General features: G+C 45.0%; 1 protein-coding gene across 1 annotated transcript in view; it reads left to right on the top strand.

Moving 5' to 3' along the window:
* ITPR1 (inositol 1,4,5-trisphosphate receptor type 1) overlaps positions 1–15,790 on the top strand; it is a 411,705-nt gene that overhangs the window by 207,635 nt on the left and 188,280 nt on the right. The window contains exons 18-26 of the mRNA XM_075552323.1: positions 1,353–1,525; positions 3,062–3,181; positions 4,189–4,383; positions 7,541–7,792; positions 9,024–9,165; positions 11,085–11,238; positions 12,820–13,007; positions 13,903–14,041; positions 14,791–14,849. Coding sequence (XP_075408438.1) covers positions 1,353–1,525; positions 3,062–3,181; positions 4,189–4,383; positions 7,541–7,792; positions 9,024–9,165; positions 11,085–11,238; positions 12,820–13,007; positions 13,903–14,041; positions 14,791–14,849 — 1,422 coding nt within the window. The remainder of the gene's footprint in view (positions 1–1,352; positions 1,526–3,061; positions 3,182–4,188; positions 4,384–7,540; positions 7,793–9,023; positions 9,166–11,084; positions 11,239–12,819; positions 13,008–13,902; positions 14,042–14,790; positions 14,850–15,790) is intronic.

Genomic DNA, 15,790 nt, shown 5'->3' on the forward strand with positions numbered 1-15,790 from the left:
TTTATGTAGTGTATTATACACATGATACTAATAACAGCAAAAAAAAACCCAACAAAGCCATTGCCATCAAGTTGATTCAAATGCATCACAGCTTTCGAGTGGCCCTTAGGACAGAGTAACACTGCCCCATGGGGCTTCTAAAGCTGCAAATCTTGACGGAAGCCAACAGTCACCTCTTTCTCCCACAGAGCAGCTGGTGGTTTCAAACCGCTGACCTCTCGGTTAGCAGCTGAGCGTGCTTAAACCAGACTCCCTCCATGAGGTGTTTTTGGGTCTAAATGTTATTAGCTGCATTGGTTGCCTTTGTGGGCTGTGGTTGCACTAAGTTAATGCCCGAGTCGCACAGACCTGAACAGAATTTGCTCAGCCCTCTCGTCTCTCTCTCTCCCCTGTGCTGTGCACCAGAACATCCTGCTGGTGCATGTGGCAGCCAAGCCCAGCTGTCTCACTCCTGCTGAACTGGTCATCTTAACTCTGATCTTTCTAGACCCTCCAGAGTTGACAGCACTTTGCCCCCAAAGGCTGATTAATCCCTACACGTGTACCCCTACTTAGTATAGACCAAGGTGTGGTTCAAGTTCAGAGTGTTGCTCCAGAGTAATTTTGGGATTTCAGAAATAATGAAATAAAGCATGTTCAAAGGGCCGTTTGAACTGTGAGTAACCTATGACTCTTTGTTGAGTAGGGAAATAACCTTTGAATAGAAACAAACTGCTGAGGGAGGGAGGGAAAGAGGGGAGAGGAAGGAAGGAAGGATAGGAGGGGAAAGAAACAGTGGGAGTCTGTCTGGAGTTCATAAATACTCCCATGAACTCTGATAGCGGATTCCCAAAAAGAGAAGCCACAAGTGTGTGCTCTCATGGATGTGATTAGTTAGCGCAAGTATTCCTCACTTTCTTCCACTACCTATTGCTTTAAAAAGTGTCCTTTTACCACAGATTTTAAAAAGAAAAGAGAGAAATGGAATAGCATGGTGAATTTCCAGGTGTTGATTGGTATTGATCCAACAGCCCAGAGCAATGGAGTCCTTTTGAATTAGTAATATGTTTCAAGCTGAAAAAGTTTTTGACCTTTTAGAAAAACTAGGCCAATGGATTAAAATGGAGCCAGTGTCCTTAATGAAAATTCGCACATGTAAAGGATCTGCGGGTCCCTTGCTTTCTGGTGTTTGTGGGCAGGGGTGGGAAAAGAAGGGTGTGGAAGCGAATAGCTGCTGGGCAGTGCCGTGGGAAGATGCTTCCCTCTGGTTTCCCAGACGGCTGCACGCTCTCATCCAGGAGCGTCTCCCATGTTAAAATCAGCCTGACTTGTCTTCCGCCCTGCCTGCTCACCTGGCCTTCTCTTCCTTCCAGGAGTACATAGCCAAGCAGTTCGGCTTCATGCAGAAGCAGATTGGCTATGATGTGTTGGCAGAAGACACCATTACCGCCCTGCTGCACAACAACCGCAAACTCCTGGAAAAACACATCACTGCAGCTGAGATCGACACGTTCGTCAGCCTGGTGCGGAAGAACCGGGAGCCGCGGTGAGGAGCTGTTGGCCAGGGAGGGCAGGGCAGGGCTGTGCATGTTGAAGATACAGGTCCTGGTGCCTTGTACCCAAGTGTCCCTTCTTGGAGCTGCTCTGGATGGGTCTTGCCTAAGCCAGTCTTGAAAGGCTCTCGGAGGTGGAGTAGAAAGAACATGGTCTTTCTGGAGCCCCAGGATGGAATCAATCCTAGGGCTGATGCAGACCAGTTGGGCAACCTGGCTTTTTCCCCTAAACATACTTTTGTCATCTGTTGAACAGGCAGCTGTGAAGATGAAGTGAGCACACGTAGATACTCATCTACTCGTGAAGTGCCTGGCACTTAGCAGATGCTCAGCAAATGATCGTTCCCCTTTCAGCACCTCTTGTCACCCCTTTCTCCTTGTCACTTAGGACCTGCCTGCTTACTTTGTGGCTGAGACTTTTCCCAGGTGGGGTGGGGGTTAACGCTTGCAAACGAAGCTGTTTGTGTGTTGTTTGTTACACATTAGTGGATTCTATTGTGTTCTCACAGGTTCCCCTTCCCCTCCTCTGTCCCCTCATCCCCACTGTCCTTCAAATCAACGTCCTGATTTCAGGTGACATGAGAAGTTATAAGTACCGTGGAAGTGTGACCGTCACATTTCTGAGGGGATGATGTTTTTTAAGTGGCTCCTACCACCCTTAAACATAATACTTTTGTGGAGAATTTATCGTGGGCCAGCACTTGACATGGGTTTCTCTTCAAGTCCTCAGGACAAAGTCCCTGAGGTTCTACTTAATCCTGGTCTGCAGACAAGAAAACTGCGGCGTGGGGAAGTCACATAACCCCCCCAAATAGCAGTCGCTGGCAGAGTGCAGCCCTGGCGGCATGGTGGGTTACACGAAGGTTGCCAGTTCAAGCCACCAGGCGCTCCTGGGGAGAAGATGAAGCTGTCTACTCCCACAAAGAGTCTCAGAAACCCAAAGGGGCACTTCTACCCTGCCCCACTGGGCTGCTCTAAGTCAGAAATGACTTGATGCCCGTGAAGCGCTTGGCTGCAAATGGGAAGAGTGGCGGTTCAAATCCGTCCCAAGAGGGCTGAGCAGAGAGACCTGACAAATGGGACAGAGCGCTGCCCTCACCCACATGGTCACCATGGGCTGGAGGTGATGGAATGGCTATACGTTATCCTGGCTCTTCATATATGTATATATATATATATATATGTACCAGAACCAGCAAGTGAAGACAAAGACAGGTGGTCACACACGAGGGCCATCTCTAGCATCCCCTCCTGATGCCCACGTCCTTGATTTATTCCTTTTTTCTCTCCATTCTCTCTTGCCTGTGCCCTAGCACTGCCATTCGTCATCTCTGGCTCTTTTCTGCCTCTCTTCTCTGGCGTATGGGTTCCTAGACCTGGGCACCCAGGTCCAAAATCCTGCTGCCTTTTTTCTTGCTAAAGATCTGCTGGCCCTGCCTACTCGGGGAAAAAAACACCAGGTCCCAGAGCCGCCTCTCTGCTGTATCTGAATGTGTCTGTATCTTTGTTTTGTTTCTGTTTCTTGATAGATTCTTAGATTACCTCTCAGACCTCTGCGTTTCAATGAACAAGTCGATCCCAGTGACCCAGGAGCTGATATGCAAAGCTGTGCTGAATCCAATGAACGCAGACATCCTCATTGAGACCAAGTGAGTGGGGGATGATGCCGAGGAAGTGGCGGATCCATATGTGCTTTTGAGGAATAAAAACCTGCCTCTTGTTTTCTGCAGGTGGTCTGAAGTTAATGTTGTTGGCCTTTGCTCTTCCTCTCGGAAATGACTAGTTAGCGAACAAGCATGCTTTCTGTGACGTCGCTTTCCCTGCAAAATGGTGCCACTTACGGGCTTGGAGGAGGGAGGAGTGGGGGACAGTCGTCATGGTGCCCTTTCAAAACTAGAGAGGTGTATGCATGTGAACCATTCCTCAAGAAAGCAATTAAAATGTACTGTAAAAAAAAATCCTTGGAGTGTTCGATTACAACAGCAAAATTTTGAGAGTTTAAGGCTCTGTTAATATGATTGCCACATTTGCATCTTAAAAGGGGTACTTAATAGGCCATGCAGGAAGAAAGCCATTGTAACAGAGAGCTTTTTAAATGACTGCTCTTCCAAAAAGCGTTTATTCCTCTACAGAAGACCTATACTAGTAGGCAGTCGAGCCGTTTTCCTGAGTCAGTGGAATGCCAGTTGTGTGGCATTGAACCGCAAAATGGAACAAGCACATAGTAAAGTATGCCTGAGGCTAGGGATTGATTTCTCCTGCATAACTTGCTTTGGGCCTTGAGCTGATACGGACCTCCCAGCCTTGGCACTGGTGCCAGTTTTGGCTGGAGAATTCTGTGCTTGGAGATGGGGCTCTTCTGCGCATCAGCCTCTCTGGCTTCGATATGAGTAACCCCCCGCCCAGCTGTGACAGGGCGCCAGGCAGTGGGGGTGCAGTTGGGGGTGGGGGGAGACCATAGGTGCCCATCCATAGAGAACTACTGGCCTAATACATATGTGTGCAAAGAAATAAAAGTTAGGCTTCTTTGCAGCTCGTTGTGTGCAAGAAATGTGAAACAACGTGGTGTTTCGTCTGTCGTTATGTTGAAAACAAAGCCGGATGGAGGCCGGTTGCTGGTAGCTGATCCTGTTTCCCATCATCCTCTTCTCCTCAGGCTGGTTCTCTCTCGATTCGAGTTTGAAGGGCCTTCTGCTGGGGAGAATGCTCTGGAGGCAGGTGAGGACGAGGAGGAGGTGTGGCTGTTTTGGAAGGACAGCAACAAAGAGATCCGCAGTAAGAGTGTCCGGGAGCTGGCGCAGGATGCTAAGGAAGGGCAGAAGGAGGACCGAGATGTTCTCAGCTACTACAGGTGACCGGGAGTCGCGTGTCTCAATGGCTGGGGTTCCTGAAAGGGTGGTCAGGAATGTCCTGCTTGTGTGTCGGTTGCTCTGTGGAAGTACAGGGTTATCTCAGGAGATTTTCTAGCAAAAAGGCAGTGGGGTATTTTAGGGGTTGAGAATTTTGAAGAGTCATTGATACTCAGTATCATTGATAGTGAGATGGCAAGTTGACATCTACATGTGGCTAGGTAAAAGGAAAGACGAGTACTGGTATCAGCTATGAGTTTCAGTTTAGCCCCAAAACTGTTCAGTTTAGCACCTTTCAGAGAACTAGGCAATGGGGTCAGATTGCCAGAGTTCAAATACTGACCTTGCCACTTAGGAGGTTTTTTTTTTTTTTACTTCAGGCAAGTTAGATACTTACTTATACCTCTTTTTTTTTTTTTCCTTTTGACATTTTGAATTTTATTTTAGGTTTTGTTGTTTTATGAAGCCTGTATGTAACTGTTCTTTTTTTATATTTTATTAGGGACTCATACAACTCTTATCACAATCCATACATATACATACATCAATTGTATAAAGCGCATCCATACATTCCCTGCCCCAATCATTCTCAAGGCATTTGCTCTCCACTTAAGCCCCTTGCATCAGGTCCTCTTTTTTTTTCCCCTCCCTCCCCTTTCCCCCCTCCCTCATGTGCCCTTGATAATTTATACATCATTATTTTGTCATATCTTGCCCTATCTGGAGTCTCACTTCTCCCCTTCTCTGCCGTCCCTCTCCCAGGGAAGAGGTCACATGTGGATCCTTGTAATCATATACCTCTTTTTTTTATATCTGCAAAACAGTGACAGACTGTCAACCTCAGAAGTTCCGCAGAGAGAGAGAGTTAGAAAGTGTATATGAACAAATATATGTATCTGTATTTCCATAAGGGACCTCGGTTAAGGGCTCAGCCTAGGACCAAAAGGTTGGCAAGGACAAGAAACCTGGTGATCTGCTACCATAAAAAAGTACCATCTAGGACCCCCTGGGGTAGTTCTCCTCGGCCTGGCTCTCTGGGAGTCAGAATTATCTCAAGAACATCATATTTCCACACCCCTCTCTCTACACACACGCACATTTACATCTATACGAAAATGTAAAAAATCATGAATTCATATATTGGAAATTCATTCTAACACCATAAGTTTTATTCTAGTCTTTAAGTCCAAACCAAGCCCAAGGTTGTAGAGCTTCTGACTCACAACCACCTTACTGGATGGAAGGGGACTGCCCTCATAAGGTGTCCAAGGCTGTACGCTTGTGTGCCAACAGACCGCCACATCTTGTGCCCTCAGAGCAGCTGGTGGATTGAACCAGCTACCCAAGTGTTTTAATCACTGTAGTACCAGCCTCCCTAAGTTCTACTTTTTTTCCCTTGTCATATTTGTGACTCCCTTCTCAGAGCCACATGGCAGCCACGTATGCTTCCTGTTGGCTCCCCACTGTTTGTCCGTGACTCCCACCTCCTCTGTCCCCCGTTCCAGGCCCATGGGCCTTTATGCCATCAGGTAAGGTTAGGAAGAGGAAAGAAAGCAAAAGAACAAATAAATACTTCCAGAGAAAGAAATGGGAAAATAATAAGTAGGATTGCTTTTGTGATTTTTAAAACAAATATCCTTTTCCATTGATGCATGTGGTATATATCCGTCCACATGTGGTTCCCATTCTACTGCATTTATTTGCAGTTGTGCTTTATAATATTTCTAGGAATTGTTCCTAATGCTAATAATTCTGTAACTTGTTAATTCAGTACGGTTTCAATAAAGAACCCGTGTTGGTAGCTCCAGATGATTGATCCCATTTTAACTGCTGAGTGCTGCTCCATTATATTAGTGAACCACATCACTGCTGTCTGATATTGCAGACTGCAGTTTAGTTTTTCATTATCAGGTGTATCTGTATTCAAATTTGTGCTTATGCACGAGTTTCCATTCCGTGCCACACATCGGATCGATACTTTGGAGGACAGAAGCATTTTAAACTGTCCTGAGCTGCCCTCAATTGGATCTCCTGGTGTTCACGCCCATGACTTGTAGATGGGAACTTTCATTTCCCCTTGTCTTAGCTAACTTTGAATACTGTGATGCTGCTTTAATTCTTTGTTACTCTTTGAGAGTGTAAGGTAGGAGTGTGTCTTGTGTTTCACCCATATCTGATAAGGTTGAGAATATTTTTCAATTATGGTTATTGGCAGTATGGCTTATAAATTCAGAAGCCAAATTTGACAATGTGGGGACTTACAGCTTTTTAACTATTTCATGTTACGAAGTGTGTTCCTTTTCTGAATGCTGAGTAAATCTCCCCAGAGTGGATGCAGGATAAGTCCCTCAACTGGTCAAAAGTTGAGAGCACGTGTAATTTCAAGAGGGACTTAAAAACTCAAAAATAGAACACAACGGAAGGAAGTCTAACACATTGTGAGAAGTCCCCTTCTTTGGGGTATCCTGTTCTGTAGGAGTCAAAATACAGACTGATCTATAGGTAAATCTGTAGAGATCAGAGTTTGATTAATGGGTCTTTGGGGGTATGGCAAGGGAGGCTGGGGGAAATGGGGCATTAACAATGATGAGTATAAGAGAGAAAGACATGTTCTAAAATTGTGGTGATGATTGTGGAACTTCTTAATCAGATTGAACTGTATAGTTTGTGAATTATATGGCAACAAAACTTTGTCAAATAGACTTAACATACAATCCTAAAAAGCTGATAACATGTCTCATTAGACCATAATCATTAACATTACTACATGGTCTTTAGTGCACTATAGGAAAACACAACTGAAGAAATGACAGCCACCATAGACCTCCCCTTTTACCTTCCCATTTATTTTCTGTGATAACTAGCAACAAAATGAATCAAGTGACCATGTAATTGTTCCAGCACAGCTGTGGTGTGGGGATGGGACAGCTTGAAATATTTCCTTTTCTGTTTGGTGAGTGAGTGAGTGCACGCATGGGACACACACACACACACACACACACACACACGCCAAAGCCAATTCAGGCCAGTCGCATTGTGTTTAGAGGGTCAGGTGCCACTTGTATGAAGTCGTGGCAATGGACTAGCCCCCTGTGTGTTTTCCTTTATTGTGGGTGTTTCTTGCGTGAGTGAGCCTGATAGAGCTGGTCATTTCTCCAGGTATCAGCTGAACCTCTTTGCCAGGATGTGTCTGGACCGCCAGTACTTGGCCATCAACGAAATATCAGGCCAACTAGACGTGGACCTCATTCTCCGCTGCATGTCTGATGAGAATCTGCCCTATGACCTGAGGGCGTCCTTTTGCCGACTCATGCTTCATATGCATGTGGACCGAGATCCCCAGGAGCAAGTCACGCCTGTGAAATATGCCCGCCTCTGGTCGGAGATTCCCTCTGAGATTGCCATTGATGAGTGAGCTCGATTCTTCTCACCACTAAGACCTCAAGCCCCTTTGTTGTTGTGTGCTGTCAAGTTGGTACCAACTCACAGCGACCCTCTGTGACAGAACAGAACTGTCCTCAAGGGATCTTGGGCTGTGATCATCACTGAGGCAGTTTGCCAGGGCCTTTGTCTCATGGAGCCGCTGATGGGTTCCAACCACTCACCCTGCAGCTCAGCAGCTGAGCACTTGATCACCGTGCCACCAGGGCTCCTTTGATATCACTTTAAAAATTCTGGTTTATAATGTTCGGTGCAGCCGTATATAAATTTTATGTGGACTGCTAATCCCAAGGTTGGTGGTTCAAACCCACCAGCCACTCTTGAGAACAATGATAGGGTCTGCTCCCTTAAAGATGTGCAATGGCTCGGAAACCCTATAGAGAGTCCCTGTGAGTTAGACTCCTTTAGATGGCAGTGGGTTTTGTGTGTATGTTACAATGATTATAGAGGGGATCAGAATATATGGGAGACAACCATACAAAACTAGGGAACACAAACCAAAAAGCAAGTGTGTTAGTCGAGGTGCTTTAGAGAAACCAATCCACAGCAACTCATGGATAAGAGAGAGTTTTATATAAAGGTTAAGTGCACATCAAGAAAACATCCCAACCCAGTGCTGCCCAAGCCCACAAGTCCAGCATTAACTCTTTAACCCATATGTCCAACACCAATCCACAATGTCCTCCATCTCACAAAACAGACACAATGACGCCGACTGCAGGAGGAAAGCTGAGTCAGTGAACGTGTCTGGCATTGGTCTCCACACGGCTGCTCCAGCACCCAGGGCTGCATCAGGGTAGGCCCAGGCAGCTTCTTGGGGATGTCTTGCAGGAAGTCAGCCTTGCAAGCTGAATCAGGGAACTGGCTAAGGTAGCTTCACATTGGTGCGACCATCACAAAGCAAAAGACCTGAGAACTAGAAAGGCGAGGCTCACCAAGCCATTTATCCCGCTGCCCTTCAATTAATCCCACCTGTGTTTATCGGCCAGGTTGGCACAATAAACTAACTACCTCAGCCAGAGAAAAGAGTAAAATAGGCATGTGCCCGGAGGAGGCATGTGCTGAGGAAAGGAGACTAGAGTAGAGCTACGAATGGCAGTGTTGAGGGACGGCTGCATCTTGAAGATGCGCACTCAGGACAGGTCTCGCTGGGAAGAACTTGGAACATATTGATTGCTGCTTCTTTCTCCTTCTCTTTCAGCTATGATAGTAGCGGGACCTCCAAAGACGAAATCAAGGAGAGGTTCGCACAGACCATGGAGTTTGTGGAGGAGTATTTGCGAGACGTGGTTTGCCAAAGATTTCCTTTCTCTGATAAGGAGAAAAATAAACTCACATTTGAGGTAACGCATGGTGCAGTGGTCTGTTTCACCTGGTTTCCAATGGCCATTTTATGACAGGCTACATAGAAAATAGTTTAACATGCTGTGGTTTTTACCATGATGCTCTGGTTTCTTAGTAACCAAGAATCCAGTTTAAATATCGTCCAGAATAAAAGGTAGAACTGGTAACAGCCACTGGGTTCTTAGGAGAAACGTGATGGGGAACTGACTCATACATATAACATGATAGCCTGTAACATATTCTCTGGACTTTATATTCAGAGAAGCAGAGGTGCTTGGGTTTGGGCCATGTATTAATCCTCTGAAGAACATAAATGTTTATTCCCTTTGGGTTAAACTGTTTCTCTTTCAGACTACTCTTGCTCTTTTGGACTTAGATTTCCAAGGATTTAAGTAATTTCCTTCCTCTGCTCCTTTTATATAATCGTTAGGAGAGTTTTGTTATCTTGTTGGGCATCATTTGGCTAACCAAGTATTATTTAGGGAAGCTACCGATGATTGGGTCATTTTGAATTAACTAATCGCCAAATCAGATCAGGAGCTTTGCAGGCATACACTCTTGACTTCTTTCTTTTGATGAAACAAAATGAAAATTGTCAGATATTACAAGAAAATTCTGGCTTTTCTTTTAAAAAAATCATTTTATTGGGGCTCATACAGCTCTTATCACAATATATACATCCATCCATTGTGTCGAGCACATTTGTACATTTGTTGCCATCATCGTTTTCAAATTTTATTTTTTTAAAAAGCTTTTCTTTGTGATTTGGGTGAAAGTTTACAGAGCAAATTGATTTTCCATTCCACAGTTCTTACACATTTTGTTGTGTAACATTGTTTGCTGTCCCCATTTTCCATTTCTTCTGTGTGTGTGCCATGACCACTTGTTCTTTCTTAGCCTTCCCCTGCCTTAGGAGGTTTGTCTTCAGACACGTGCTGCCCTTGTTCTAAGAAGTGCATACCACCATGGCCTTATTTTTTTACCTTGGAAGCCTGTCTGTTGTTTGACTGAAAGTTGAGCCTTGGGGGGTGGGTTTGGTTCCCGCTTCAAGACTAAAAGGCCATTGTCTCTTGGGTTCCACTAACCAGAAAGCCTGGCCTTATGATTTTGAGTTTCATTCCACATTTTTCTCGCATTCTACTCAGGGCCTCCTAAGGTGATACATTTCAGGGCTATCAGCAATGGTAGCGGGGCACCATCTAGTTCTTCTGGTCTCGAGGTTGTGGAAGCTGGGCTTCCACTGTGGCCCATTCATCCTTTGTACTAATGGTTTTCATGTCTCTTGATTTTCTTCACTGTTCTTGGCTTTAGATGGGGAAAGAGCAATAGTGAAGCCCTAGATGGATGACCACAGCCTTTGAGGACCCTAGTCCCTTTTCTTCTAAGTCGAATATAGAACATTCTATAGTCTATATTGTACCAGTTGACCGTGGTGGCCCCTGAGACACTGTTCCTGAGCCCCTAGACCCAATGACTCATTCCTTCAAGGTGTTTAGATATGTCTAAGAAATTTTCATAACTCTTCCCCCTGTAATCTGCATCACATTCATGGATATATTTGCAGCACATATAAATACATATGTAGAAATATCTTCTGTCAGACCTATATGTGTTAACAGTTGTAGACGCATTTACTTTTTGGCTCCCGTTCCCCTTGCACATCTGTCTGTGTATCTACTCATAGCTTATTGTTATGACTGTTGTTACAGGATTGTGGATGCTTTAGTGTTTTTCTTTCTTTAACTGTGTGCATCTCCCTTTGCCTTCGTCTCTTGTCTTCACTCTTCCTTTTTTATATATGAGGTCTCTTAAAAAAAGCAAACATTCTGTGGCTTGGTCACAAAAAGTCATTTACAAACATCAAGTGGAAGTAAAGGGTATTGTTTAATATCATTTTTCCCTCCCTTTAATGCACTAGGTTGTAAATTTAGCTAGGAATCTGATATACTTTGGTTTCTACAACTTCTCTGACCTTCTACGATTAACCAAGATCCTCCTGGCCATATTAGACTGTGTGCATGTGACGACCATCTTCCCCATCAGCAAGATGGCCAAAGGGGAGGAGAATAAAGGTAAGATGGACAGGGAGACGTGGAAGGTGGTGCTGTGATGGGATCTGGCATTGGGAGATGCCCTCCCTGCCTCGCTTCTTCCGTCTCCTCTCCCATGCTTCTCCATGTGATGGCATGTTCTTCCTGTGTCCCAGCTTTTCATAATGAACATGGCCAAAGCTAAATTCGAGTAGCTCAGTAAATACCCATACACCTACAACTTAGGTTCAGTGATTACAAACATCTGTCTGAAGTCTATTTGTATAATTATGTTTAGGTGTATTTGGTACGTGTTTATGTATTTCGCCGAAGCATTTGAAAGTTACCTGTTACTTGACTGTTTATCTCTTGTACATGGTTCTTGGATCATTGTTCTTGCTGTGTTTGAGGCTCTTGATATTAGTGTATAAAGTAAATCTCAGGCTCAGAGCTGAGGTCACATTGATATTCTGAATCCCTTTTAAATAGGAAAGCCTGTCATTATGTGTTTAGGGTCAAAATAGGCAGGTCAGTCATTGCTCATGTGCTGGTTGTTGTTTAACTGATCTTCTGCAGCTAGGACAGGAAAAGTAGTTTTCTTTTGTCAACTTACCACAAACACTGAATTATCAAATGTTGGATGGACCATATTCCTAGGGGAAACTCAGGGTTAGGTTCCTGTGAGTCTCTGGTCACAACATTTTTTGCCAACTAACCGATAGATACTTTTGCGTGCATTTTTCTTCAAAGATGCCTTATTTAATCAACATTGTTGCCTTGTTAACATTGGACTCATGGCCAAAAGCACTGTGGCTCACGCCTGAACAAAGCCTATCCAATACATGTATTTTAATCTGTAAGGCACATGATAACCTTCTTGCACTGAGGAGCACGAGCTAGCACGTCAACATACACTCCTGGGCATTTCAAGCAGTGAAATCACCAACAAAACCCATGAAAATACAAGATAGGTGCCAGGTACTAAAGGCATCACAAAAAGTACATTTGTTGTCATGTGAGAGTGGGCTCATCAAGTGTCTCAAAATCCCAGGCATTCTGCACATTTCTGCAAATGGCCACGAAGGTTCTGCCCATATTGATTTGGGCGCTGCAAATTCATTGTAGTGTTTGGTAACCTCACAGATATGCCGTCTGTAAATAGGGAGGTTTGAGTGCGTTTCTATAACTGCTGTTACTTGCTAGGTCCCATGCTAAGCCATTTGAACCATGCTGTTGAGCTCCGTAACTCTCATTTACAGATGAGAAACAGCTCTAGCAATATCAGAAACCTAGGTCAAGCAGCTGTGTGCTGGTAGCAGCACCAGGATTTGGGTCTTGACAATTCTTGGATTCTCTAGTGTTAGGCACTATAATAAGCATGTAGTAGATGAGCAATAAAATTTGAGTTTATATGTAAAAATTCCCCTATGGGAATTCAAATTCTACATTCTTTCCTCTCTCCTTTGAATCCCAGAATGGTTTTGAGTATCTACCATCTCCGATCCCTAAGGTTTTGAGTGTAACTCTGAGCAGGCAGTTGGTAAATGACTTCAAGCACCCACATCCCCTGCCAGGGAGCACTCCCTGGGGTGGTGACCGTCGTCTGTCCCTGGCCTTCCCTAGGCAGCAATGTGATGAGGTCCATCCATGGGGTTGGAGAGCTGATGACCCAGGTGGTTCTCCGGGGAGGAGGCTTTCTGCCCATGACTCCCATGGCTGCTGCCCCAGAAGGCAACGTGAAGCAAGCCGAGCCCGAGAAGGAGGACATCATGGTCATGGACACCAAGCTGAAGATCATTGAGATACTCCAGGTACCCAGCAGCCGGAGGTGGCAAGGGGTGCTCCACAGAGGGTCTCTTGAGGTCTAGCCTCTCTGCTCGTATGTATCACCAAGATCCTTGGGAATAAAATAGTGGTGAAATTCCTAGGCCAACCCTTTTATGAACTGGCGCCCCTTAATCCCTCTGCTGCCATCTCCTGCTGCTCGCCAACATGCCCCCATCCGTCCCGACTGGCAGTTACTGTGGCTGTGCTTTAGAGGTCTGCGAGAGGTGAGGCCCTGGCAGTGGATGAGGTTGCCAAGAGGAGGGTGCGCAGGGAAGCGCGGATTCTAAGGAGATCCTTGGCCAGTGCCAGCTGAGTGATCTTTCTTTCCGGCCCCAATACTAGCCATGGGGTGAGTTTCTACCTAGGAAATGAAGGAAGAGGAAGCCCAAGGGTTAGTAGATAAATACAAGAAGTCCACAGAAATAGAAATAGGAATCAAGCTCATTCTCAGCAGTGAAAACATGTTTGTCTTTCTCAAGTCTCCTGAATTAAATGCAGTCAGCTTCACTCTTCTCATTGGGATGCCCAGTGGGCATCAGTTCTTACTAAAATAAAGTCCTTTTTTTACAGGGAAGCCGGTGGCTGGGAAGAGAAGAGTTTGTGATGAGTGACTTCTTAAATTAATTGATAGATTATTGCCCAGATGCTGAAATTTGCTTAAGAAGCTAAGGTGCTATGGGCAGGCTTAATAGGCCCATGAACATCTGCTTCTGCCAAAGTGACTGTTGAAATCTAAGCTAAACATTTAGCTCCTTTAGTGCTTGAGGTCGTTGAGGTAGCCCATATCGGGCCCGGCCAGCGTGCAGCAGCTTGGCAAAAAGTGTTAAAGATGGTATGTTGATGTAACCAATCTGTTTCCATTTCCATTTGAATCCCTAGTTTATTTTGAATGTGAGGTTGGATTATAGGATCTCCTGCCTCCTCTGTATATTTAAGCGGGAGTTTGATGAAAGCAATTCCCAGACCTCGGAAACTTCCTCTGGAAGCAGCAGCCAAGAGGGGCCAAGCAGTGTACCAGGTCAGTGATTCCAGAATTGGTGTTTCAGCTCTAGAAGGAAGGGGCTTGACTCTAAGGAAAACTAGAAACCCAAATCCAAACACTGCCCTTCAGAAATGCGCTCCTACAAACACAGGATGGTGTGCGATGATTGTATTTTAAAACAAAATGTTGGGAGTTGTCCTTTGGGGGATAGGAGAATAGTAGAAAGAGGACAGGTCCCTTCTTGGTTGCATCTCATTTCTTCCTATCTTAGAGTGACTTAATCACAAAACAATTGAGGCAACTAGTGGTGTGGTTGTTGATGAAGTGCCCATACAAGCAAACAAACTCAACAAAGAACCTTTTGGCCCATTGGGAACATCTACCTGCGTTAGGAGTTTCTATCCACAGTGAAGTTTGAGGTCAGGATGGTGGTAGATAGCATCTCAACTGTCAGGCTCTTGTCTTCTTGGATTAAAACCATTCAAGTGTTGCAAGCAGCCATGCAGTAAGCCGGGAAATGGTGGGAGTGCAAACCAGAGCCACTGAGCGTACAATCTGGCTGACCTGGCTCCATAGCTTTGCACGACAGACAAGTCTCAAAGAGTGCATGGATACACTCCAGCAATTCCATCCTCTGCAAAATTTTGGACGCTCCCTCGTCTAGAATTCTGGAAGATTTGGGCTTAAGCCATGGGCAGGGCAGGGTACCACTGTTTGGGGTAACTTCATCAACAACATGTTTTCAGACCTTCCTGCTTCTGAAATTGTATTCTTTAACTTTTCAGGTGCTCTTGACTTTGAACACATTGAAGAGCAAGCAGAAGGCATTTTTGGAGGGAGGAAAGTATATTTCAATTGACTATTCTCTAGTTGGCTCTAGAATTAAGAAGAGTATCTATTATTTCTGCATCCCCAGAATAATTTAATCTTTGAGTGAAGTCTTTTGCTATAGTGCTGTCTTTGGAACTCTTGAATATTCAAGTCAGCATCATTTGCTTGGCCTGATTTGTGTGTTTGTCTTCTTGAAACAGGATTTAATGGTTTCCTAATAAATTACAAGGGTTTAAATAATGATGAGGAAATAGGGGCGAGACCAAAAAATGTGGGGGCGAGGCTCAAAACAGAGTGAAGTTAATAAGATCTTGTTCTCTGCTGGTAAGAGGTCACATTTTATCCCTGAACTCTCTAGAAGCTCTTTGTACAAACACAGTCTGTTCTTTCCTTGTTCTTAACATTAGAGCAATGTATGAACCCCCTTTTTCAAAGATCAGCTTGCTCAGTGTTGACCTAAAATATCCTTGTTATGAAACTTAAATACCTACAAGGATGAAACTACGGCGTAAACACTCCTTAAACATAGTCCTTATCATTTACATGGCTTGATTGATTTTCTATTGCTGCACAACAAATGACTCCACAAACTCGGATGGAGACCACTGCCCCAGTGCTCTCGGTCACGTGCTGGGGCTGACGCGGCTGGGCCAGCTGTTTCTAGAGCGTGCCTCGAGGTTCTTTCCGTGACTGTAGTGAGAGGAGACGGGGGATTAGCTGCTCAGGTTAGCTTTGCTCACAGTGTTAGCCCCTTGGTAGCATGTGTGTGATGCTGGGTCCTGTCGTGATCTCTTGCCATGTTCTTGGGTTCTTCACAACATGGTGGCCAGCTCCAAGAGCAAGCATTTCAATTGGGTAAACTAATCAACCCTCTGCTTACATTGTGTTTGCTAATGTCCTTCCTATTGGTCAGAGAAAACCACCTGGCCAAGCCCAGTGTCAGTGGGAGGGACT

This window comes from Tenrec ecaudatus, chromosome 6 (genome assembly GCF_050624435.1).
Source record: "Tenrec ecaudatus isolate mTenEca1 chromosome 6, mTenEca1.hap1, whole genome shotgun sequence".
Taxonomy (NCBI): Eukaryota; Metazoa; Chordata; class Mammalia; order Afrosoricida; family Tenrecidae; genus Tenrec; species Tenrec ecaudatus.